Source organism: Pagrus pagrus (assembly GCF_965226575.1).
Source record: "Pagrus pagrus genome assembly, chromosome: 18".
Lineage (NCBI taxonomy): Eukaryota > Metazoa > Chordata > Actinopteri > Spariformes > Sparidae > Pagrus > Pagrus pagrus.
In genome coordinates, this window is record NC_140202.1 from 20,927,165 (window position 1) to 20,953,953 (window position 26,789).

The 26,789-nt window shown below is 40.7% G+C and overlaps 1 protein-coding gene across 1 annotated transcript in view; it reads right to left on the reverse strand.

Moving 5' to 3' along the window:
- LOC311274005 (cohesin subunit SA-1) overlaps nucleotides 1-26,789 on the reverse strand; it is a 42,505-nt gene that overhangs the window by 9,717 nt on the left and 5,999 nt on the right. Inside the window, exons 2-8 of the mRNA XM_084381392.1 lie at nucleotides 3,179-3,386; nucleotides 2,825-2,945; nucleotides 2,522-2,677; nucleotides 2,199-2,295; nucleotides 2,018-2,094; nucleotides 383-587; nucleotides 94-245 (exon numbers count right to left, since the gene is read on the reverse strand). Coding sequence (XP_084237518.1) covers nucleotides 94-245; nucleotides 383-587; nucleotides 2,018-2,094; nucleotides 2,199-2,295; nucleotides 2,522-2,677; nucleotides 2,825-2,945; nucleotides 3,179-3,207 — 837 coding nt within the window. The 5' untranslated portion in view covers nucleotides 3,208-3,386. The remainder of the gene's footprint in view (nucleotides 1-93; nucleotides 246-382; nucleotides 588-2,017; nucleotides 2,095-2,198; nucleotides 2,296-2,521; nucleotides 2,678-2,824; nucleotides 2,946-3,178; nucleotides 3,387-26,789) is intronic.

Sequence of the window (26,789 nt, forward strand, 5' to 3'; positions counted from 1 at the left end):
GTGATAACAGCTGTTATTATCAACAATTTTGATGTTTTGGAGTATAAAGCCTTCAATTTGGCACCACACTGTGAAGTATCAAATCTGACCGACCTCCTTCCTCTTCTGTAGCAGCAGCTCCAGCTTCTCGTTGGCTCGTTTGCCGGCTATCTTGTTCCTCTCAGCCTCGTACTGTCTCTGGGTGTTGTCCTGGTGGATGCTCAGGTTCAGCGCCACATTCACCAGCGCCGTCATCAGCTTCATCGCTATGCAGGAACACAAATGCACATGAATAGACTCGGTGATAAACACAGAAGCATGGAGTTAGCAGTCATTAATCTATTGCCATCTCCTGCCGCTTTAAGATTTAAGAGTGCAGTGGTCACGAAGCTGGTGTCATTACCTGCTAATGTGGACGTGTGTCTGAAGGCTCGCACTTGGGAGTCGGACAACCCGGTGAGGAGTGAGATCACCGTGTCCATCATGTACTCGTCGTAGATGATGCTGTACTGACACTGGCGGATCAAAACGCTGATGAACTCGCAGAAGTTGTAGCGAAACTTCTTCCACATGGGCCCTGGCATGGTGAGAGGATAATCCCCGCTGTCCTTTTGACAAAAAAACATAGAGAGGCTTAAATATCGTTCATTAAAATGATCAAATCTGATTGGCTTTTGAAAATTGAAAAGAAAATTCCTGCAGGTACTGATGGTAATAAACCGTACCATCATTCACTTCAATGTCAGAGTACTCTTGTACTCTGACAGCAGGCGAACTCTATGAACTCTATGATCTTTTATTCATTCTGTTTTGACTTTCTTTCTCGTTACAGATGAAGGAGACCAGAACCACTTTTATCTGTTTCACCGCTGCTATTTGTTTGTTACTCTCGGTTCTGTCCAAAAATGTGTCATGTGGAGTGAAGTGGCTTGAAACAAATAAAAACTGAACTGATGTGAGATTCCAGAGTGACTTTCATCTTTTATTGTGCCATATAAATCATCCAGTATTTTCTGTTCAGAATTTAAAAATCTTATGAACTTAAAATATAAAAAGAAACAGGTTTAATCTCTTGACAGACATGAAAGTGTCAAATTTGTTGGCACAGCCTTCTGGAGGATCTGAGAGGGGATGGAAATATTCATACCTTTAAAAGTAAACTTAAAATTTATCGATTCAGGCCGTCTTTTATGTCGCGTTTTATGATTTGATGGTTTTAGTGTTTATACTTCTCATCTCATCTCATCTTATTGTCTTGTCGGCTTTTCCTGTTTGGGTCGCGGGGTGTTGCCGCTTTATCCTCCCCTCTCGGGGGGTTGCGGGGCTACTGGGGCCTAATCCAGTACTCAAGGGGCGAAGGCCAGGGTACAGCCCTGGATGAGTCGCCAGGTGCCAACTGCGCATCAGGAGCAATTTCGGGGTTCAGCATCTTGCTCAAGGATGCTTCGACATGTAGCTCGGTTCCGCCCAGGGGAGCCGGGATTCGAACCAGCGACCTTCTGGTCTCTGGTCGCTGGTCACCTGCTCTTCCCACTGAGCTACAGCCGTGTTCATACTTATTTTATTTTATTTAAGATGAGATAAGATGAGGTGATCCTTTATTAGTACCACAACTGTAAAATGTGCATTCTTACAGCAGCAAAGGGGATAGCAAAATAGACATAAGTATCAATAAACGACCAAATAAATAATAAATTAGTACAAAAGCGAGATATGATCAAGAGGAACATGAAACAGTTAAAACAATATAAACACTATAAACAAGAAGCAAACTCAACACTTAAATTTTTACCATTGCACATTCATTTATTTCCATTACCATTTATTCTATTATATTTCATCAAGACTTTTATTATTATCTTATATTTTATCTTTTTTTTAAGTATACATTTTTAGGTGTATTTAATAATTTTATCTTTATGTTTATACAGTACATTGCATACAGAATGGTCAGCCTGGCCCCACAGAGGCGTAATATCCCATATTATATGTACCCTTCCTTCGAGGAACAGAAGTCATATTCGTAACATTTCATTACCTCATCAAACTCTTCAGTCATCTTGCGGATGATCTCTGCGTTCTGCATGTTCCTGAACATTTCAATCCTCACAGTGCCTGGTTACACAACAATAACAACACGATTTATTCCAGATGTTTGACTGAAGTTCACAGCAGAACTGATTTCATGAAGCTGCAGCAGTTAAATTTATGACTCTTACCTTTGCACCCTGAGCACTGGATGAAAAAATTGATGAGGTCCAGTAGCGCCAAGTCTCTGTCCTGTTTATACGACTCGATCCACTCGTCCACCACAGACTGCGCGCACACACCGAGAAAGTAAAATTAGATTTTTAAATGTCTCCTCCTCAGATAGAAAACATATTTTACAAGGTAGAATCTGAGCTCAAACTCCAGGAGCACAGATAAAACATCTTGTGAGATATAAGCACAGACAATTAAATATATTCAATTTTAACTAAATAGAACAAGTTAATACTTTGAGTATGGACACCTCTAAAAATGAAAAGCGTCATTCACCCACCTGCATGGCACTCTTGCCCAGTTTGACCACCTCAAACAGAGTGACGGGGTCTCCCCCGTCTCCATTATGTTGAGCCACACCGTTGGCTTTCCCTCGCCCTCTTGCTACGCCCACTGCCTTGTCCGTCGGTGACTTCCGAGGCTTCTTATTGGATGTCTGTGGGGACGGAGATGTCAATCAAACAGGAAGGAAACAAATCATCCAAACACTCATATTCACACAGACACAGATTTATGCACCCACTCAAACGATAGAAAGCAGAGACACAACGTCTGACACACATCTACAGATTAAGGCACATACCGGGGCTTGTTTTCCAGGCCTCCCTCTCTTCTTTTTGCCTTTCACCTCTGGATCTTCCATCTCACTCATGCTCATACTTAAGCCCACTGCATCTGTTGCCCCAGACTCATTGGATGAGTCCCTAAGAGAACAAAACACACATATAACTCACATGCATTTGAAAGCTTTAATTCATCCATAGAAGAGATGAAATGTTTAGCTCCAAAATGACAGATAACGCTATTTACAACAGTGAAACTACAGGGATGAATAGCAAATCAAATTACTTGTTTTAGTCAAGTATAAACACGTATTTCATAGAGTACTGTAACTGCATGCAATCTTCTTTTTATGTTAAGTGTGTGTTTCACTCACTGCAGGACAGGGAGCTCCGACGTGATCATTCTGGTTTATGGGGGTGGCGGTGGGGTGTGTAACTCTGTCTTATGTGCGTCTGCAAGACTGAGTGTGTTTGGAGGTGCTAGACAGTGGCTCAGTTGGGGGAAGGTTCAGGAGAGGGCAGGGAGGAGAGGCTCCAGGACGGACTGCACTCAACTTGGTGGCACTTAACTCTCTTCAGCTCCTGGAAATAGAAAAAAAAAAGGCAGAGAAAGAAGGAAATTATTATTAAAACATGCATTTCAAAGCACATCCAACAGTAATAACCATCCATGATGCAGGTGCTGTTGCAACAGTTAAGCATGAGCACAGACACAAACACCTGATTTAGACATGAAAGCGGTCAAGTTTTAAATGAGGTGATAAAGTGATGGCCTCAAATCGCTGATGATTTATTAGATACAGCTATGACAACTGGCTGCTTAAACCTGTTTATAACATTAGTTAACCCCTGACAGTTATATGATGTGTTATGACCCAGTTTCCAAAGTGTCACAACAGTAAAAATGTCACTGAAAGCAGAGAGAGACAGTTCAATCCTTCACTCTGGTCAATCAGGCTGTGGAGGTGGAAACGGGGAGAGGAGGACACCAACTGGTCACTTTGAGAACTACAACATCAAAATATTGTGGGGTGTTTAGTGAGGATTTGTACACAGGAGTGTTTTTGGTATAAAACAATTTCAGAAACACCCTGTAAAGTGTTAAAAACTGACCACAGTACCTCAATCGAGTAAGCTTCCTTTTTTAAAATGTATTAAATTAAGACTAAGATTATCTTAAAGTGTGACATTACACAATTTTAAACTTTGTGAAAGTAGAATCAAAGCTTTGCCCTCTGGTTAAAAAGTGAAGTATAGTGTTTCTTTACACAAAATGTGGAGATTAAATATGATTTTCAGAAAAGATCTGAAAGAAGTTGTGAAATTTCCACGTGCCACAAATGATACAAACTCAATAAAACGATCCCAAAATGCCTTGCAGTCACAGCTAAATTGTGGCTAAATTCTCCCTCAGAGGACTGACAGCTAAATCAATTATCACATCAGTTATTAACCTGTTCATATGCTAATGAGGGCAAAGAGCAGAGGAGGAGCAATGCCGCTCTTCGCCACAAGAGGCAGTATGATCCACAAAGTCCTCTGCCCAAAGTCTATCTCCAAACTGCTTCATTGTGTTTTAACTGGGACGAGTGGACTCAGAAAAATCACCAAAACACTCATTTAACTCCCAGCTCAGCTCCAGTCCAGTTCTGTCCACCTACGGACTGTTTTAAGGGTGTATTTTCCCCAGAGTGTGTGTGAGTGTATACGTGTGTGTTTGAAAGTAGGTCTGGGCAACAGTAGGGGGCAGGCTAAGAGAGTATGTATTTAAATACAGTCTTCCACACAGTGTTTGTACTGAGGAATAGCATGGGCAGGAGAGCCCCCTGTTTCACCACACTGAACTGCACACACACACACACACACACACTTAAACACACAGCTCTTACACAGTCATCTGAGCAAACAGCAATACTGTGAGAAAGGAGGTCAAGGTGAAGGCAGGATTTCAATCATTGCAACCTGAGTGTCTATTTTTAAAGGTGTTTGGAGTCTAGCTGGTTGTAGTAATATTAAATGAAATCTGAAGTTTTTCAGACTTCCACAGGCAGAGGCCACAGGCTGGGACTTGACCTGCTTGCATGCACACAAGCTCCCCATCGATTCGGTGCTTGATATTCTCGCCGCATTTATTAAACCTACAAAAAAAGGATAGAGAAGCCCCAGTTCTGCTGACACGGCCGGTGAGGGAAATAATTCCTGTCCGTCTGTTGCACGGCATGTTAAAACTCGAACGACGAGGCAGAAATATTAACTCGCACAAATTGCCACAATAAAGATGACAAATCCAGCTGCGCTTTAAAATCTTTATACGATGCCTGAAGCTGCACGCGCAAGCTTTTGTCAGTGTCAGCAGCATTAGAAGAATATTTCATAAAATGGGATAAAATGTGCAAAGGCTGACATCCAGGAAAACAAACTCTGGATACAAAGACAGCTCAAAAGTATGCTGCAAGTTGTGTTTAAATAAATGTCTTTAAATAAGATGCTGGCATGTGATCTGGGGGAAAGGGCAAAGAAACAGACAGAAAACTAGAATAAAAGAAATATCAATTCCTTACATTTTGTAGTGGGTGAAAATGAGGGTTACATGCGGTGCTGACATTTTTAGACTTGTGTGTCAATAAGAATAAAGAACAACAAAGCCCAAGATGACGTCCTTAAATACCAAAGATATTCACAGTTGACTGTCACAGAAGAGGAAAAGAAACCAGAAAACATACATTTTAAGCAGCTGTAATTAAGGAATTTTGCCATTTCTTTCTTTCAAAAATTACTCAAATGGATAAATCAATTATCAGAATAGTTGGCATTAATTTAATAGTTTATAACTAATTAATACTTTGAGAAATTGTTGCAGCTCCAGGGCTGCAGAGTGTGACTGTTTTGGTTGCACATGTGCTGAAAAAGCAACAAACAAAACAACAAAAAACTAACACTAAAGTAAATACTATAATCTTAACACTAAGTTTAAACTAAACAACTTTTTAATGAATTCATGTTTTTACAGAACATAAGAGTTTGTTAAACATTTTTAACATCAGCACTTTGTAAAGATTTCTTCTGTGATTTAAATTAAGAAAACATTGATCTGCACAATTAATCCTGTTCACAATCATTTACATAATATATTATATTCCCTCATCTAGGCTGTGATGTAATCTACAAAGCCTACCCACTACGGCAACGGGGCACTGATACAGAACGAACTGAAGAATTTGAATTGCAACACAGGAATATGATATGAACGAGCAAACAAACAAAGAGATAGGAGCGCCTACAAAACATAGAGGGTTTCTCTGTCAAATACAAACTAAAGTAAATATTAAACTCTACATTATCCACATTGTGGATATTGTAGAAGTAGGAAAAGAATTAGTAAAGTAATTGACAAGACAACGACCGAAGATGCTTGTGTTAATGAATCATCACATCATTTAACCTTGTCTAATCAGCTTGAGTGATTTTAATTTGCAGATGAATCCCACTTAAAGGCTTCACACATCATTTAGAGAGCCAGCTGTAACTGAAAACAGTCAGGATGTCGATTCAAGACACTAAAACACACAGTGAAAATGATTTCTCCTCCAGTGACTGACTCCTGAGACTGGCTATTAGCTCTACTTTATAACTAATTAATAATTGATTAATGTCATCACAAAATGTAACTGGATTGAAGCCACAGTCGAGCGGCAGCGGAGCACCAAACAGCGGAGGCAGCAAGATCGCTCTTATTATGTAATTTCACCACTGTCCCACCTGCTAACTCCCCCCTCCACCTCCACCTCCACCCTCCTCCCTCTCCACTTCACAGACTGTTATATCTCAGCTGCCTGCTCTTATTTTGAACCCCAACATGCCTCTGAGTTGCTCTCATCATCCGATTATCTTTCTCCGAAGGGAAAGAGGAAGCCAACTTCCTTGTGTCATGTTTTCACTCGGTCCTGAGCTACACAGAATTCGAGGAACAGGAAAAGGGTGTGTGTGTGTGTGAGAGAGAGAAAACTATGAGTCCGTCTGACCCATTATCGACCAACAACTAAATAATCCTTGTTGCATGTTGGCTTTTCTCGTTTTCTCGACACACTGGCACTCTCCCTGGCTTCCTCACACAAACACACACACTCACACACAGAGATTGTAGCAGCTTCAACAGGAGGCTATGAATAATTTGCAGAGAGTCTCCTGAACTGTTCCTCAATTTTAGACAGGATAGAAGCAGCCAATTGCATTTACTTTGCACCTCTCTCTCCCCCTTTTCTCAGCTCAATACCATTTACTCTAATGGCATGAATAGAAACAAACTCCCCCAATAAATAACAGCAATTACTGCCAAAGCAGAAAAATGAATTATGCATGTAAAGCCACTTTCCTGTTGACTCAGTTTAGTACATTTCTGGCTGCACTGTGATCGTCTCTGCCCTAAACTGAGCTGTGTTGTCCCTGTTAACTGATCGACATGTGTGATCATGGAAACTCGTAGAGAAAAATTACAGAAAACTGAGGGCCCTGAAACACCAGGCAGACAGTCACCAGCTAATGTCCAGCCGTTGGTGAGAGTCTGAAAGCCTAATTTTTGCGATATGCCAGGCATCATCGGCCCTTGTTGATGGCTTTTCAGCCGACTGAGCAAGCTGAATCAGTGGCAGAGCCCATCAGTGAGAAAAATCACTCTGATTGGCTGTCCAGTTAAGCCAGGGCTGCCCACAGTGGAGCACGTAGTTCGGCTCGCCAGATGTTTCTAGCAAAAAAAAGGGGAAAAAAAGGAAAGTATTCAGACTCTGAACAAGGCAGTCAGAGTGTCTGAGCAAGTCAGTCAATCAATGGAATTGATTTTGGCCTCCAATGAGTGTCCAATGAAAATCATCGGCAAACCCTGCTTTATGATAACAACAGTTTGTATGTACACAGTCCTGAGTCTTCCAGTTTCCCTTTTTGAATGACAAATACAGACCACCTCCACCTGGTAGTATAGAGAGTTTCACACAGTTGCAGAACGTACGAGCTGGTTGGCATAAAGACGTCAAAACATCACTAATGGGGACTTCATCAGGGTCATCCTGAAGGCCACAAGCGGAAATGTGTTGCTTTAACATTAAAGTTGTTGTAGATGCAAGTGTTGCTGGAGTTTCGACCTCTTTCGACTTTTTACCTTCTCCATGTGACTTGGAAGTGGGTGAAGTTGTACCAGAAACCCCTACTCTGCTTCTACAGTCTTTGCGGTGTGTTCAAGTGCAAGTTTTTGACACACGTCAGCCCCCCTGCTCCTGGTTTTGCCTTTGAAAGTGGAGAACTTATTGCAGCTCTGCATAGCTTTAATCTAAAGTAGTTACCTCTCATGTTTTCTTTGTTCACTGTTGATCCATTAGTTACAGAATACACATTTTCAGCACTTTTTTTTGCAAATGGGATAGTTTAAAATACTGAAAGGGAGAAAAGCTATAAAAAATTTTTTAAAAAGACAGTTGTTTAAATGGAAAGCTGCAGGTAAGAAGCGCAAACCACTAAATAGTCATTTGGAAAGCCCCATAATTCATCAAGGCGTCCTGTCATATTGAAACCATTCATGCTTCTCAATGTGGAGCACAGTATAGATATGAAAAATGCTCTAACTTTTTAACACTTATATAATTACAACTCTGCCAGTAGAGGAGTTTAATTCTGGCAATAGGAGGGCAGAAGGTCAGTAGCTGGGCAGCTTCATTTACCCTGAGATACCAGGTGGTGTGAAAGACTATGTTTCCGCCTGTATGGCTCGTCTCGAGGGAGCTGGATCTTTAATAGCACTGTACTGAAACTCACCTGGGCTGAATCAACTATAAATCCCTAAATAAATAAAAAGAAAAATGGCCCAGTTGGAATAATAAAACTTCATGTAGCCACTTCAAACGCACAGACTGAGCCAATAGAAATGTTGCCAGGTTTATAGGGAACATTAAGAGCTAATAGTGCAAAGAAAATGGAAAATGGACTTCTTTCTTCTTCTGAACAAATAATAATGTGTGCGGGTTTTGACACAGAGGTGTTGATGAGCATCTTAAAATCTCTAAAACCCAGTCCAAAAACTGAACAAACTTTGAACACAGACAGAAAAGAAGTATATTTTACTTGGATGTTAGAAGAACAGTAAAAACTTTTATACTGCTGTGAGAACTGGACGGACTAAACACGCACAGGCAGGTAAGCTTTAGTCTGATTTCATACTCAAAACTTTCTCTATTTTACAACTGGTACAAAATTCAGACGAAGTGGCAAGATGTTCAGCAGGTAACTGTAGACACTCATGTTTAAACAAACAGCGTGGGTCAGGTGGTGCGGTTACAAGTGCTGCTTCAGAGGAACTAGAAACAAACCCTCGTGTTAACTATCTCTGGTCTGCAGAGATTTGTGTGTGTGTGTGTGTGTGAGTGTGTGTGTGTCTACTTAAGAGAGAGCGTTAGACAGAGAGACAACGAGCGAGCATCTGAGAACCACTTAACATGCATGACATGTTCTCTAGGAGGCAGGCCGGCGTTGCTATAGCAACTGGTGTGGGTCATAAGCCCGGCGGTGACGGCATATTTGATTGGCTGAGTGGAGACAGGAGGGACCCACGGTATGAGGGGGGGGGGGCAGAACAGAACGGGACCAGTTACAGATCCAATCAGTGAAACCTGACTTACAGACTCTTACAGGACTCCAACAGTGCTGAGGAAAGTTATTGTCAGATTAGTTCCTCTCTCTCGGACAATTATGTAGGTGTCCACACACATTTGTCACACAGCTTGTTTAAATCAGCCTGCTACTTCAGTTCTTTATAGTCACCATTCAATCCCATTCACGACATTGCTAAAACTTTGCAACAACTATGAGTAAAAGTTAAAAAATAAAAGCGAGAGCGCCACAAACAGCGGGCTCAAGTAAAAAAATGCAGACACATTGTGCAAAACCTGGCCCAACTTTTACTTGAACGCAACATGAACATTATCAAAAGGCGTGCAAGCACACATTTCTGATAGCCTTCAGAATCACTGACTTCTTCTTTAAACCGGGCTTCCTGGATTTCTGGACTTCATTGTCTCACCAGTACCTAAAACAACACACCGCTTACAGTGCAGCTCCTTGCATTGTTTAGACACAGGCCTGTTACGTAGCCACATTCGGACAGACAACACCACAGTGTAAAGAAAAAAAAGAAAGAAAAAGAAACTCAGCCGCTTCATTCATTTCATCAAGGCCAAAAAACAAAACAAACAAAAAACAGAGGGTTGCCAAGTTATGAAGTTTGAACCGAACTTACCTTTGCTGCAACACAATGTAGTCTATTTAAATCAGAGCCCAACTGTTATATCAGTCAGCCGATATTATCTGCCCGTATTGGCCTATGACAGATACTGGTATCAGCATCTATGCTGTTGAATAACTGCTGATATGAAAACTTTTTTTTCCACATAGTGTGATGCAGAAAAGGATTCCTGGGGTAAATTATAATATAACATTTCCAGTGAGTTTTACAGTTTCAGGTCTGTAATGTCATTTAAGACGATAAAGTTTATTATTAAACTGTAAAATAGCCTGCCTCCATTACTTTCTTATCTTATACAAGTGTTTCAAAAACACATTTGAGGGATCAAGGCAAAATGTGTATTCATCCTCATATCACTATCGGCCCCTACAGTATGTGCTGGGCTCTCATTTCTTCTATCTACCTTGTGATTGTTGTGACAAGGGAATAAGTTACAAGGTACATGGTAATGTATTCGTCATTACACAACACAGGGTTGCATAATGACATGAAAGTTTGTAACCTCATTTATGCTACAGAAATACACACTTTGCATATGTAAACATATTTACTTTTATTGATATAAAAATACACATAAACAGGGTGTATGTAAACAGCAGCAATAAGATAGTGATGATAATAGAATAAAGCAATAATACAACCTTTGTTTTGTCATCTGATGAGCATAAAACTACTAGATGCGTTACTCAGACAGACCTCACCAACACCTGACACAATCCCTTTTTTGTTTTGAAATGTAGTACTGCAGACCAACTCCAGCTCCAGTGCATAGTTTCTCCTCACCACTAGTGCCACTATAATGAAGTGAAGTAAAGCAACAGGATTACTTTGGCTATAAAAGTTACAACATAGCAAAAGACTCCTTTTGTAATAGCTCGACAAACTTCTGTTCTAGCAGGCGAAACAATTTGCAGAGGCAAACGTCTTATCACGGAGCAAATGTTAGAGTCAACACAATGAATGCACGACACTACCTGATTATGTATGACGCATCCAGCTAGTGATGCAGTGGTGCTATGACAATGAATGGATGAAATCCTTTTCAAGGTAATAAATCAATTCTAGTGCCAGAGGCTTGTATGGGGAGACAGCCAACACACCTTGACAGAAAAGCATTAATCCAGTTTTGTAAAAATACCTCTCACTGTAGCTAAGTCTTTCATGGTCACTTCATGCCCTTCAACTGTGAAAACAGTGTTGAATAATTTGTCTTTCTCATTTCTTACATTTAAAATCTGCTCCCGTTTCAACAAAACAACTGCAATGGCATGAAAGAAACACACAGTATGTCCACCGATTAGCAAAATAACAAGTTCACAACACGTCTTAACAGCTCTGTACTGAAGCAACAGCTAAACCATTATGGCGACATGGGGAGAATATAGCCCACAGCTTATTATGAGGTGTTATTTCACCGATCCCTGAAGGAAACCTCTCTCCCTCCTGCTACAGGGAGATCAGAGAGTGCAGGGTCAATCACACTACAGTGCCACTGCAGCTCGTTATGATTGAGCACTTGTAATGGTGACACTTCAGCGAGGTGGATGCCAGTAGCCGAGGGGGGCTTAACATTTTCACTGCAGGTGGATAACTGATTGTAGCACTGTAAAATCATTCCCTTTTAATTCTCTTTACAATATTAAGATTTTAAAGCAGCACGAAGAGGATTTAACAGGTGATAACAATAAGGTGATGACTGCAGAATGAGCTCGTCTTGCAAATCTTTCTAAAAACTCAGCTAACACAAACACACACACACTCCTGCTGTCATGGTCCCTGTCGGCCGATTCTTTTGACAACTATAACCTGCACCGCGTCTGCTATAATTGGCCGTTATCTCTTGAGACAGACAGTAGTGAGCCCCTGTATCCAATACTGTGGGCTACGACTGTGCAGCGTTTTGAATAGAATAAAAAACTCGGAGAAGACCAAGATTCACCACTAATAACATCAGGAGGGAAACAGCACGAGACTTTAAAAACGGATGGTTGTCCAGATGCAGAACGTGTCCTTATGGATGTGTCGCCATCAATAAAGCCAATCGAGGCTCGCGCACTATTTCTGTCTCTACAGTCAATATTTCAGTATGTGAAATCCTGCATTGGTGAGTAAAGCTGGGTATTAACACTTCCCACTGGGGCCACCTATGCCCCATAATGTGTACATTTATAACAGGAAAGAACAAAGTCAATAAAACAGACACAAAAATCACAGAAAGAAAGACATTTTTTGGAGAATAATCCAGAAAACATGTCGGTCACTTTTATGAAAATTACATGAAAAAAAAAAAAAACTCAAGACACCCTGACAGAGAAAAATGTATTCTAATAAAGTGCACAAAGTAATATTAATTAGATTCATTGTGCTGGTGTATAAGCTGGATTCAGTGTGTTTTGTCAAACAGTTACCAGCTGTTTGCAAGTCAATGCCTTTATTGTCATGGTAATTAAGCTACAATGCATAATTAGCCCTTTTTTTACAGTGTCTGTGTGGCCTCAGGTAGGCAGCGGGCACAATGCAAAACATCAAAGTGTGCTGCCTGTGAAAGCACAAAGAGATTCAAGCTCCACAAGAGGACAGAGTGTCAACAGGACGCCCCACGAGTTCATTAAAAATGCATTAAACCGCACAAAACAAAAGACGTGCAGGACATTTCAGAAGAATGAACTAACACCCAAATTCTGGTAAGGGAAACCACAATTGTCATTTGTAAATCAGGATTATTCAAATTAGTTAAATTCAAATCATTATATTTGTCCCTGAGGGGCGGTAGCAAAGGCATATAGAGTAGTGTAGGAAGGGAAAAAATAAAAATAGAAAACACACATAACATACAGGAATAGAAAGGAAGTCATAATTGTGTTTTTTTCTATCCAGCTCACTTCTCAACTCAAACTGGTGTGAGATTTCTCCAGGAATGGCCTCAATAATACCTTCAAGAACCAACCAAGGTAGATAACGATAATACAAAAATGATCATCTGTAGTTCTTGTTTTAATAAATGACTGTAGAGAAGAACTACATTTCCTCAATCTGGGTTATTATACAAGGAACCTTAAAAAGAAGGAAGCCATTAAATCACTGAAACTCGCTTTGGTCACCGTTCCTTTTTTTTTAGGTTCCTTGTTCCCATACAAGAGGTGCTGACAATCGTAAACCCCACACATACTGTACTAATTTAAGAGTTTACCACTAAACATTTCCTTGCAGCTTTACAGCCTTTTCCCTACTACCACAATATCATGCATCATTACTTCCACTCCTCAACATATCTGCAAAATAATATGACTCCTCTAAGCCTCTTCAAGTAAAGGGTGCGGTCAAGCACGGCTAACAAGACGACGGAATGCCACAAGCAGTGTGTTCCCTCGAAATCTCCTCAGCTTTTCAAAAACAGACGCGAAAAAACTAAACTCTATGTGCCAAAAAAAGATATTAAGGGAGATTTATAAACATGCCTCAAAACAAATGGTTTGTATTAAGACCAAATCGCTGTCCTTGAAGCAAACAAAGGCTGTGCAAGATAAAAAGCCACTTAAGAGGAAAACTATCCACTACATTACTTAATGAACCGCTGAGGGGTTACACTAAAGGAAATTCAAGCTGAAGAAACTGGGAGGTTATTATCTCCCTTTAGATTAGAGCTAATGCACTGCTCTGTAGAGCTCTAACTGACTGGCACAAGCTAAAGCTGCTTAACTTTGTCCCTCCAGTCTCTTGACACTGTACAGTACTGATGTTACACTCAGCTCGGGCTGAAGTGGATTAACTTTTACACCTCTTTCTCTTGTTCTATATGTTGCTCTATTTAAAGACATACCAACAATAATCTGGGAGGCCCAATCACATAAAAACTGATTGATGGACCTGTCTGAGCAAATAGGTGTGAGCCCCTTTTCAAAACACTTGTCTTTACAAGGTTGGTTTCCATAGCAACATACCAACCCGACACAGACCTCGAGGCATTTTCTGCTCAGCGGTCATCTACCACTTATTATCTTCTCAAAAAACTGTTTATTTTGACACTTTTGGCTTGTGGAGAGTTTGACCCAAATCAGCCTCAGCTGTTATCTGGAACTGTAAACCATGCTGTGTTATCTCCTCTTCTCCCTGGCAGGCTTTGGTCTGCTCGATGTACTTTCACCACCTCAATTTGTCACAGCGTTCAGATGTTGTTAGGAGGCAGAGGCAGAGAGAGGTGTCTCTAATCTTCATTGATTTGTGGTGTATCACTGAAGAGCAAAAGGTGAACGCTGAGAACTCGAGGGTAGCGGTCTAGTTTAACCCGGATGGATTTAAACGGATTCAATTAACCTGAATCTTGGTTGACCTGCTGGCCTGAGGGATCATCCCATGACATGGAAAATGAGAGGGTCAATCCTCTAGACGGCAGGTCAAAGTCTCCTGAAAGCACCAAGAACTTAGCAAATGCTTCATACTGTGCTTTGAGCCGTCTGACTGAGTGTGTTTTTGAATTAAAAGGAAAACCAGTGTGCATAAAACAGTGTGAAATTAAACAAATGTGATGGAAAGAGGAAGAAAAGAGGCCTTCATCAATTTATTTCAGGAAAAGAAAATCCATAATTAGATTGACGATGTCTGTCAGAGCTGAATTAGCCGTTTCCTGTAAATGCGAGAGGAACCACCTGTTTAGTTCTCATGCAGCCCCCCAGGCATCTTCAGTATGTGTTGTAAAATACATCACAGCAGCTTAAAGTAAGACAAATGGCCTGCAATCAAGTCAGACAGCTGCATGTGTAAATCTGAGCTGCAGAACAATTCAGGAAGAACCAGTTTCCTAACAGCTATCGCTGCTTACTCTGATAATAAAACACTGTGAACTCAGGTCTTTACTTGCCACACCTAAAGGGTTATTGTTGTTCTTACGAAACATCAGTTTATCTCATGCGAGTTAGGACAATCTCTCATTGGTCCTTACAAAACCTGATCAGGGTTTGAGACTAAGAGTGTCACGACCGACTCAGGGACAATAGAAATGTGTTTGAGATCTTCCCAAACATGCTTCCAGGACGAAAGGGATTTGTGCAGGAGTATGTTTAACTATCGCTTAGCAAATGATAAACTGCATCAAGCGCCAGTTGCACATACTGTGACTTGTTCACTGTCATCACGCCAAGTCTGCGAGTGCGTGAGACCGCAAGGTAAATATAAGCCATGGATAGACAGCCCTAAAGCCCTACTACATAAAATGCATTTTGATACTGATAGGACAATTTTGATATTTGATGCAATTTGGTAAAAATACAAATGTTCAACACCTTCCTCTAGTTCATAATTCATGGGCGATTGAGTAATGTGTCTGCTGCTCATAAATTACATTAAGCAGCTTCGATAATCAAAGATGTGTTTGTGCCAGAATCAAATATTGACAACTGTATTTTTCAGGCAGCTTCTAACAGCCTCACTCAGGCTGTACATTATGAATTGCATTAAATAAACTGGCCAAGGTCATGTGCTTTATGTCTGCGAGAAAAGCTGTGAGCTGCTATATAAATATAATTTAACGGCAGAAGCACTCAGAGGAATGGCTAAGCAGCACAGTGAACGGCATCTAGCGGTTGTAACTGACAAAAATGATGTACTTCTATAATTAAATGTAATACTAGAGAGCCTGTCATCACAAACCACTGGAGGAAAAACTGTTAAATCTGAGGACTTTTCTGTTCTACAAGACACCCTGGCGAGGGACCAGCATCCATTCAGAGTAAGCTGCTCAGTTTTAAACATTCTGGGGCTGCAGGGCCAACGAGGTCCATGCAACGGTATGATTAGTAAAACATGCCATCTTTAAATATTTCAGTCATCCCAGACCCTTCAGCTTGTCATACCGAGCCCCAGCACCAGTTTTTTTTTTTCTTTCTTTTTCCTGTTTTTCACACCGAAAAAGTCCTGCTGCATCACACAGGGCAGATCTTAATCTTAATGCTGGTGTCTGATTGCAACGGACCGGCCATTCAGTTCAAGATCTGAGAAATAAATCAAAGGGAAAAAATCATGCGCTGGGACAAATACTGATGGACATGTTTGAGTAGCTTTCATATATACAGAGTTAAAATGTGAACTAAATGGCTGACTTAAATATGTAGTGATTATAATACTCACAGAGGGAGGAAATGTTATTACATAAAGGTCAGTGGTACTTCTACTCTCTTACTCAAAAAGTCAGCCAGTATGTTGACGCGCATAACCCGACACTGATCACACTGCAATTAAAGCCTTTATGGTTCTCTTACAGTCTGACATTACACGGTATGTTTGTTAATTGAGTTAATGTGTGAAAAGTAGAGCGGGCTGCAGGAAATGTCTCATTTATACGAAAAAGTAAGAGAGGGAAACTGAGAGAGTCGAGTCTTTCTTCAGTGTGATGAATATCCACAAGCCCTATTAGGTGGAGTGTTAGGAGAAGAAAGAAGTGACCTTTCTTGAGCATGTGAGTAAATGCAAACCACAGGATGAAACTAAACTATGCAAAGAAAAAAATAAAAAATAAATGGCAAAGCAAACAACCTAGATGTGTTAATGGAGCATTTTCATATAGCCAGAGTAGTGCATTCATTCAATAATAATAGATTTAACAGTACAAATAAAGCAAACTAACTATGGGCCGGTGTTCATTTACAGATAGGACTGGTTTAAAAGTTAAGTTAAAAATTAGGATATTTTTAGGCTATATCAGGATGCTCGTTATATATCTTAATATTTTGAAATCTCCTTAAAAGCACTTCATTAATACCAGGACTGGGCGACAAAATAAAATATCATGATACTTTTGAACAAATACTTCAGTCTATATTGATTGAGTATATATATTCTTACATCATGATAACGATATAATAATATACAATATAATACTTTATGATGAGCAGCTGGGAGCAGCTCAGAATGATATTTTCCAATGGACCAGAATAGGTTTCAGTTTCGGTCTCACTCTGTTTGCATTCACAGAAATACATTTTCTGGTTTCGAACAGGTGGCAAATACAGAAATGGCTACTTTGTGTGTGAGGCAAAGAGAAAACTGGAAAGTATATGATTTTTGAAAAACATATGCCCTGGCACACCAACTGCATCTTGTAGGAGGTAATGCTACGTCTTAGGACCTTTTCAGACAAAGAATATGTGACACTGCCGGCTTCATCAATCTGTTAAAGTGTTGGCGTTTTGCCATTCTGACATTTGAATACAGTGAAACTACTGGTACTTTTTCTCATCAGTGTCATCATCTAAATCTATCAAACAGCAAATACTGTTGCCTCTTTTACAACAGCAGACCGTGCACAAGCATTGAATGAAAGGATGTTTAGTTGTTTCCATTTGCTCGCATGCTGTATGTGAAGTGTTTTGCAGGATGTTCACTTAATCATCCACACAGTTGGCATTAATGAACATGGAAATTCTTGGAGAGGCTGTTGGTCTTTTGACCCAGTTGCATTGTGAAGGGAAAATAGTTTTTACATGCTGATCTGATATGAGGAGGTAGATCTCCTCACCACCTTAAAATCAACCTGTTCACAGTGTTTCCCTCACAGATTGAGAAAATACATTTATAACAATGATCTTAGAAGCTAGTACAAGTCATGCATTTAATCTGCCTCTCTCTACATGTTTCACCTTGAGCTGATGCAGCCTTCACGTCAATCTCAGGGCATTTAATTCAAATGTGTGTGATGTTTTGAAGGCTTAGTAAAATCGTTGTTGTGACAACACTTAAAAGTGACCAGGGTCCTTATTTAAGAGCAGGTTAAACTGCTGTCAGATTAACATAAAGGAGCGTATGTCTGAGAGGGGCTTTGAATTTATATTCCTGTGTGCCCACAGTTCAGATGTCAATGTGTGAACTACAATTGCTTCAGATGAAAAAGTATGCGAGTCAGCACAAAGCATTTGTGTCAGGGAAGAAATATCAAGACAGATGCAAACCAAACAGGTAGAGATTTACTGGAAGATCAGACGCGACTGATCTGTTTGTGAATAAAGGGAACAGAAACAAGAGATGGCAACAGCAGGCAGTAACCTGCATGATCTGTACATGCTGCAACAATAACCCACTACAAACAGGAAGTTTGAGTTGTCTTGTGACTCAGCGGACCAGAGGCATATGTCACATAATTGCAATAGCTTCAGTTCATAATCACTTCTCAACGTTAACTGCTTGACACCATGCATACTTATTCTCAACAGGGCTCTCTGTGGCTGCAGAAATTAAGTCCTGTCAACTGCAGAAAGGCAGAGCTGGGAGAGTTCAAGTTCGGTGTGATGAAGCATTCACTCTAGCACCTGCCAGCTCAAATTAAAACGGTAATAAAGTGATGTTAACATCTTTACGACCCAGGGCAAATACTATTTTAAACACATGGCTTTCACTTCTGCACAATTCAAAAACCATGTGGTAAAAACTGATACAAGGCAGACATAAAGATGGCAGCCATGAGTTAATCATCCATAGTACTTTAAAACTGTATTGTGTGCACCTTCTTGATCCCCTCGCTGAACCTACTGTACATTACAACAGCGTTTAGCATTAAGAGTGCCTCGGTAAACAGCACATTAAAGACTACCTAAATCATTCCTGCTGCCACAACGGCAGTCTGCTCTCTCCTCCTCCCTGGAAAATATGTAACTGAATGTGTTTAGGGCCAGACGTGGAGAGTGTGTCATCACCGATCTGGATGGAAAAAATAAGGATGTACATGTTTGACTTATGCACCACAAACGTGTGCAAAGACAAAGTTTTATCACGGAACAAATATTTGACTATTGACTACGCCCGAGCTAAACTTTTATCCGACAATCACTTACTAAGTGCCCCGACACACCACAGTAGGCCAATGACGTGGCCATTGGGGAGCTCCTGTGGTCTTAGGCTCATTTATGCTCCTTTTAAATACTCTGTGCCCGGGCAAAGTAACGTCATACAGATGTTTACAACTTCCCAACAACTCACATAACCTTGCCTCAAAAAAAAAGTTTATTTAAAAACTTCGGCCTGTTGTCTTGTGGTTGTGTCTCGCTTGAACTATTGGCTACACTGCTACACTGCCCCCCACGACTACCGGAGGTACTGCTCCGTTGGTCCGTATCCGTAAGCTTTCAGAAAAGGTGAAGACATACGGACGAAATGAATGCAGAGTACGACGAGAAGGCTCCGTCCATATCCACACGCATATCTAACGTCCCACACTGTCGGCACTAATTGGCGGCTTTTCTGACACTTGTGTTTAGCGTGTTTTCTCCCTTTATTCGCCAGTGTCATTGGTTGTATCAGCATAGTAGGGACAAAAAACGCGGTTTGTTTATCTGCAGACACAAGTCTTCTGGTTTCCCTCTTTGAATGAGGAATACAGACTTAGATTTTACAGTGTACAGTTACAGTGGCCCAGACACAGGCGACATGAGGCACGTCAACAGTCAAGCTAAAAAAATGTTTTTTGGCAATATTGCAAATGAGATATGGTCACTATTTTAGCGCCATTTCAATTTGACTGAAAAAAATATAAAAATGATGATGGTGATGTGTTTGTTGCTGTTGTCTGAACCTAAAAAAAGCAATGTTTTCCTCATTCTTCCCTCACGCCTGAAGAGGATGATTTGATGTTGCACTTCATCGTCATATTGGGATTTCATGTCATATTCTGATTAATTACTAGGCCCTAAGCAGGACAGTCATACAACTCTGAACTACTAAACTGAAAAGAATCAGCAAGCTCTCGTGCTTTTCCAAAACCAATGTAAAATTAAGGCCATCCAGAGCCCGACTTGTGTGCTTGTACCACAATCGGTCCCTCCGGGCCACCGCTACGAGCTGAACCACCAAGACAATAATTGCACTTTATCATGCTGCCAGCCTCCATACATACTGCAAACGAAGTGCCTTGGCCTTATACAGTGTAACAGCCTTGAGGCCGACTGTGGCCGTCTGGTTTAACCAGATTATGATTATGTCACACGGGAGATTACCCATCCGACACAGAGTCACAGAGTCAGACACATCGTCATGTTCCTACACACACACACACACACACAAACAAACTCACAAGCAATGCACAGCCATCTGTTATTGCTACAAACTACTGTACACTCGTTCTCTGCAGCACACAAAGCCTGATCTTAGCAGAAAGCAGGGGAGGGGAAGGATGCTGTGTGAAACTGCACAAACTGATAAAATCTGTGTTGAAAAATAGATTCCCCCCCCCCCCCACAATCTCCTGAGAACTACCTCTGTGAATAAAGGATAAATAGATCATAAAGGAAAAAAAAAAAAAAGGGCAAGGCTATGGAACGGCATAAAAGAGACGGATAGAGGAGGCAGCGGATGTTTCTCCCCCTCTCGGTGCAATGGCTGCCTGCTTGGCTGCAGCTGACGCAAAATGGAGCCGTGAGAGCAGGGAGGAAAATGAGGAGGGGAAGAGTGAGGGGGCAAATGGGAGGAGGGGTAAGGTGGGGAAACAGGGGGAAGAAAGTGTGACAGCAGCACAGAGGGGAAGAACAGCAGAAGAGAAGGAGAGACTCATTTGTTCTTCTCATCTGTCTGGGCTCCCTCTCTCACCTTGGCCCCGATTTTCAGTCTGCCTCATATTCACTTGTAATAGAGGGGCAGACACACACTCACAAACACACACACACACAAACACACAGGCTTACACACAGCCCTTGCGGAGGCCATTAGTTCTCACACCCATTATTACTACCTAATGATCTCGCGGCACGTCGAAGATTTTCACAGGAGCAGGAGAAGCCTGCTAATCTGAACAGTCAGAGCAAAAAAAATAAAAATGGTGTTATGTAGCGATAATGTAGAGGCAAGCTGAGGGGAATAATGGGGACTGCCCAGATATAGACTTGAGTGTGAGGGAACAAGAAGAAGAGGCTACAGAGCTTTGGATGAAGCAGATGGCTGATTTAAAACAATGCTTCGAAGATGTGATGTGTTAAAATCCCAGTCAGGTGTCTGACACAAACGGCAATACATAGAGAAGGAGCGTGACTAAAAAAGAAAATCGCAGGAATCATAGTGAGAGGTACATTCAATAATGTTTTGAGATGAATGTCTCCTGCTGGGGGAGTTGCAACAGTCTTGTGTGTCGGGAGCTGTTTGTTCGTTTCAGACAATCACATAAAGAAGAGATTGTTACTTCAGAGTGGAGCCGAGACCGATTCGTCAAATTTCAGAAAATGTAGTTAACAACATTGATGATAATCATTTCATCCGTTCTGTCATTTATAATATGTAAACACCAAAGCCAAAAACCTGAGGTGTTTCCTCTTTCCATATTCCCTAGTATCGCATTAGAAAAGGTTGACGGAAATAGCAAAATTAAAAGAAAGTCCTCAATTTCACAAAAAGGCTTTGACACTCACAAAAAAACAGTATTCACGCGCTTTCTAGGGGTGGAAACACCTTTTACGAATAAGTTGTCTGATGAAACTACGCGTTGGTTAGCCTGGCTTCTTTGCTCCAAGCTAGCATATGGAAACATGCTTAATTCACATTTCATTTTTTTGTGACATTTCAAAAGTCTGCTTCAAATTCTCTTAACAATAAGATGGAAAAACGGATATTGCTACTAAGATGAACATGCATTATTTCGTGAGGCATTGTGTAACATTTAGGTAGGATCCATCAACTTATCTATGAACATGCAAAATAATCTTAAGAAGTAGAAATCTTTCCGTTCTTTCTGTAAAGACAATTAAATGGATCATATTTGTCAAATCTTAATCAAGTCTTGGCAGTTACAGTCCATAAATCGGTGTAGATAGTGTTCAATTAAGGCTTCAACCTTGACTAAAACTGTCAACAGTTTTAGGAAACGGTTCGCAGCAGGTTTGTCTGATGCTGTGTCCAACTGTTGTGCTACACGCGGATAATGTTGGCAGGAATAGTGCAGTCAGTGGGGAATAAGGAAGGAGGTTTATGGGTAAATAATCTGTTGGAGTCAGCCAGAGCGGGCAGGGAAACCCCTTAATCCTCTGTACACAGGCTGAAACAGCAGATGGGGTCTGAGTGATACAAACTAATGATGTCTCAGGGCAGGTTTGGGAGGAAATCTAGCCCGTCACATCTCCACTAGCAGGAGACCTCAAAGCAATTCATCTGAAGTCCACGGAAACATGTTCACTAGATAACACAGCTTTGTTGATACAGTCCAAGCATCAAACCAACTTTCTTTCATTTGCTGCTTTACAAGGCTTTTCCAGACCTCAGTTTTATTCAGAGAAGCTTTTGAGAGACTATCAATTGTTTTTTTTTTTATATGGTAAAGAGTTTTTCATGATGTCTGTCTCCAATCCTAAAAAATATTTGCACATTTACAGCTTCCAGACCTGCAAGGAAGCCCTGTCAAGAGCACACTTTGCAGAAATTCTGTTTTCATCTTGCGACCACTTCATTTTCACTCTGTAAAACCACAGAACTGCCTTGGCACAGGCCAGTGAATCAATATTAAATAAGAGTGTGTACAAATAACACTGACCGCTGAGACACACACAGCCACAGCTGATGCTGAGGAGGTGGTATTTGCTGGTGCTTGAAGCTGGTTGTTAACCTCGCCTGTATAAATGACACCTAGAGGATTTGCGGGTCTGAACTGGTGCCAAACTTAGATCTGGCTGCTCTGACAACTAAAATAAATTCAAATAACAAGTCCAAAGCTTACGAAGCGACGGCGAGAATTTACTAACCACCCCAAACATCGAGCGTCTAAGCGCAACATTTCAAATATCAGCCTTTGAAACTGGAGGAACCCTTTAATGCCCCACAAAGAGATCAATAATGTATCATAGCCTTTCTTTTCCATTCATAAAAACCCATTCCCAACGGAGACACAGACACAATTTTCAATCAATGTTTTTGGAAATCCAGGAGTTTCACTTCACTACCATACTGTTGGCCAATGCTCCAAAAGAAATTCTTTCCACCCAGGAGTTATTTGGTGAGCTAGCATTGAGTTCTCATGCTGGATCAGCCTGCCAGATGATCGTCAAGCAGCTCTACAGCCTGGCTTTTCACTCAAATGTTTGATTATTTATGCATTTGTTATTGTCTTTTATTTTTCATCACTTAATAGCACATTGTAATACAGTCCTGTGAAAAATGACTAACAAGCATCTATTTATGGACAGTATTTACCAGCAGGTTTAACTCATATTACTCCACTTTTATTCCACATATGGATGCCTCAATGGAGGAGTAAAAGCTGTCAACAAAGTGATAAATAAAGACTTAAAATGTCCTTATATCCGACTACGGCTACATTTTAATGTGTTATGAATCATCGTCTTATAATAGGGGGCAGGTTTTCAAATAGAGTAAATTAAGTTTATGCACAATGTCTGTAGTCTTTTCTAGTATTTCTTACAGCAGTTGTTCCCAACCAGAGGTATTTCTGCTGTTGCCAGGATATATTTTCACCCATGTCCGTTTGTTGGTTGTTTGTCAGCAGGATTACAGAAAAACTACAGAACGGATTTCCATGAAACTTGGACGGAGGATGGGTCTCAGCCCAGAATAGACTACATTGACTTCTGGTGCGGATCCAGATAAAAGGATGGATCCAGGAATTTTTTCCCACTTTCTCCAACATTGTGAGACATTTGACATTTTGGTTAATTTCACAAGGGAATAATGCATGGATATTGACAAAAAAATACTTGCCATGCCATACTTAGTTGGCTGGTATCTAGTGAGTACAAGTGTTGAGCCTTGGCAGAGGTATGCACTCTACTGAGTGCCATTCTAGTTAAACTTTATTTTTGAGAGATTTACAGTGCCAAAAGCTGAAAAAAAAAGCTGAAATATAAAATAAGGAATTAATAAATTGAATTATAGAATACATCCCCTAATTGGGTTAGCTTTAACAATTAATTTGGGTGTTTTTAACACATTTGAATTGCAAGTAACAGTGTGTGAAAACTAGTTATCAAGATACTACTCATGCGGTAGTACGAATGCATGAAAATATTGCAACATTCACTATTATAAGGGGCTCAGTATAAGTCTAAGTGGTTACTTGAGATAATCTGACAGGGCTGTGGGGCAATGTCTTACAAAAAATGATCGGAACCACCGTCTTACTGTGTTCAAAGTACTGTAGTAAATGTATGGAGACCTGCATCTGTTTCTTCACACAAAAGCTCAGTGTTCATACGACCTCAAACTCTCCCCTGCTTTGAATGTGAGTGAAGCGCTGGTGGCAGCCTTTTTCTTAGAGCCGTCTGTCTGAGGCTCAGTCTTTAATAAGGTGTTCCAGTCTACAAAGCTCCACTTTACAGCGCTGATGTAAAAATGAACTGCTGTCAGTCTCGACAGAGCAGGCAATCCAAACACAGACTGGAGCATCACTTCCTCGCTGTCCTAACGGCCCACCAACATTCAAACATCTTATAAAAAAGTGAGGAACACACCATTTTCAATCTTTTGACTATCTAATATGATTCATTTCATGAGCAATTTTCATCAAATAGTGGCTGTTAATATATCTGTGGTACCTGTTTTCATGCCCAAGATATAACATATCTGATGCAAGTAGGCCAATAATAGCAGTCATTATATTCCTTTATATAAGCTGAACTGTTGCAGGAACCATACCACATGCTTTGGCATTTTAATTGGATGTTTTTCAAGCAAAGGAAATGGCAACACAGTTTCACCTATTATGCTGCCAGAGAGAGGCAAGTTTGTGGTTGCAGTGGGCTTTAACAAAATGAAAAGATAGCAAATTAACACATTATCACAGATCACATTAACACCATTCAGAATAACACTAATTACCTTGGTTATTTTTGGGTTGTGTTACCATGGATTTACATCCTATTGAGCCACTGTGTGGTTGAGATTTATGATTCATTAGAGGCTTTTATGAGAGCACAGACAATGGTGAAAAATCCAGAATCTGAACATGAGTGTGCAAATGTTTCTCAGTTTAGAAGCTTAAACTCAGATTTAAGGCGAGCACAGAGAAACTTTCCTCTGTTAGCAGTTGAATGTGAAAATAGCCTTCTAGCGTCAAACTCTGCACATACATCACTTAAGGCGCTGAGGGGCGAGAATCCAAGTGAAGTAACGATAAGCAAAACTCTCGGCTGCAAAATACATTTCAGAGTCAAAAGTATAATGTATCGGAACACTTTCACGGTTTAAACAGTAATTTCTTAATGTTGTAGCTGTTAAAGTGTTCGCATATGCTGCTAGTTTAACCTCCAACAATACATCATATTGTATATCACATATAAAACCCTCTTTTCAAAAATACCCAGGAACCTAACTAGTCAACAGAGGTATTTTCATGTATGTTTACATGCTGTTAGCTGTGCAGCTTATTAGCCATCTGGCTAGCTAAATGCCGTTAGCAGAGCACTTTTCACTGATTTTTTATTTTTTTTGTCACTCGTTCAGCGAGCTACGGTGCAGGACGAGACATGGTAATGTTTGTCAGTTAGATAAGAAGGAGACTTTAGCAGGAATGCTAACGTGGGTTGCTGTTTAAAATCTGTGGTACTTGTGTTGCCTGGCTCAGTCTGACCGCCTGCTCTGCCTGTGATCGATGCCAATGTTACTGATTTATAGAAGATTCGATGGCTGTATTGAAATGCGGTCAGAGGCGTTATAAGAGAGGAGATTCGCGACAGTTTCAACAGATATGGTGCAGCTGGAGACAGACTCCTAATGAGCATGGAAGATGAGGATATCACGCTACTGCACAGAATTACATAGAAGGGTGTCGTAATTCAAACATAACATGGGGTTGTTGCCAAGATGGCTGCTGAGTGGAAAGACTTGTGGAAAGACAGTCTCTCTATACATAGAAGGGGAACCTATTCTGTCAAATAAATACAGAACTAGGGGGCGACATCATGAAACCAAAAAAAATATACAACATAAGTTTCTCGCTTCTGGTTTCTGATTGTTTCTTTCAAAGGAGAACACAGGACAAATGATTTACGGAGCATTTGTGTATGCTTGAGCAGCCGAGCAAATCAGAACAGTGTAAAGCCAGCCATCCAACTCTGAAACCAATTTTCAAGGCCAGAGGAGTCAGAATAGTTAGATCAGCAGGAGCAGAAGGCTTTGGCTGAGACTCATAATTGCACTACAGCAGCAGTATGTTTGAGTCAGATCCAGGACTGGGTTTTATGAAAAAAAGAAGTGTCTTTCTTGACGATGGAAAGTAAAACCATAGTCTTGTTTCCACATTCTTGACTCTTCATTAAACTAGTAATAGCCACTGGCAGCTGGTGGCTTGGCTGCATCAGCAAACACACTTGTGCGTTAGCTGCAGGTAAAAGCAGCTTGCTCAGCCTAGCAACCACTGAGCCATGCAGGAATACCAGAGAGACATCACAAACCTGTAACACACACACACACAAACGAGACATGACGTACCTCATCTCATTACTGCTCAACCTGACAGCTGAAGAGCATTACTTTAACAACTATCATCTGACTGCAGATTCTACTGCTCTTGTCATACTGGAAATTTCATGTTAACTGAACCATCATTGTGTCAACACTGCATTAGTTTGATATCTGACAACATGCAATTTTCCTTCCCAATTTCCTTAGCAATATCCAACAAACTCTTCTTAGTAAAATTCAGCATTGTAACACCACTGGTGGTGTGGTAAAAGATGAGCCCCGGCCATGTGTTAAGCACAGCTAGCACGCATTATCACTTTGAACAC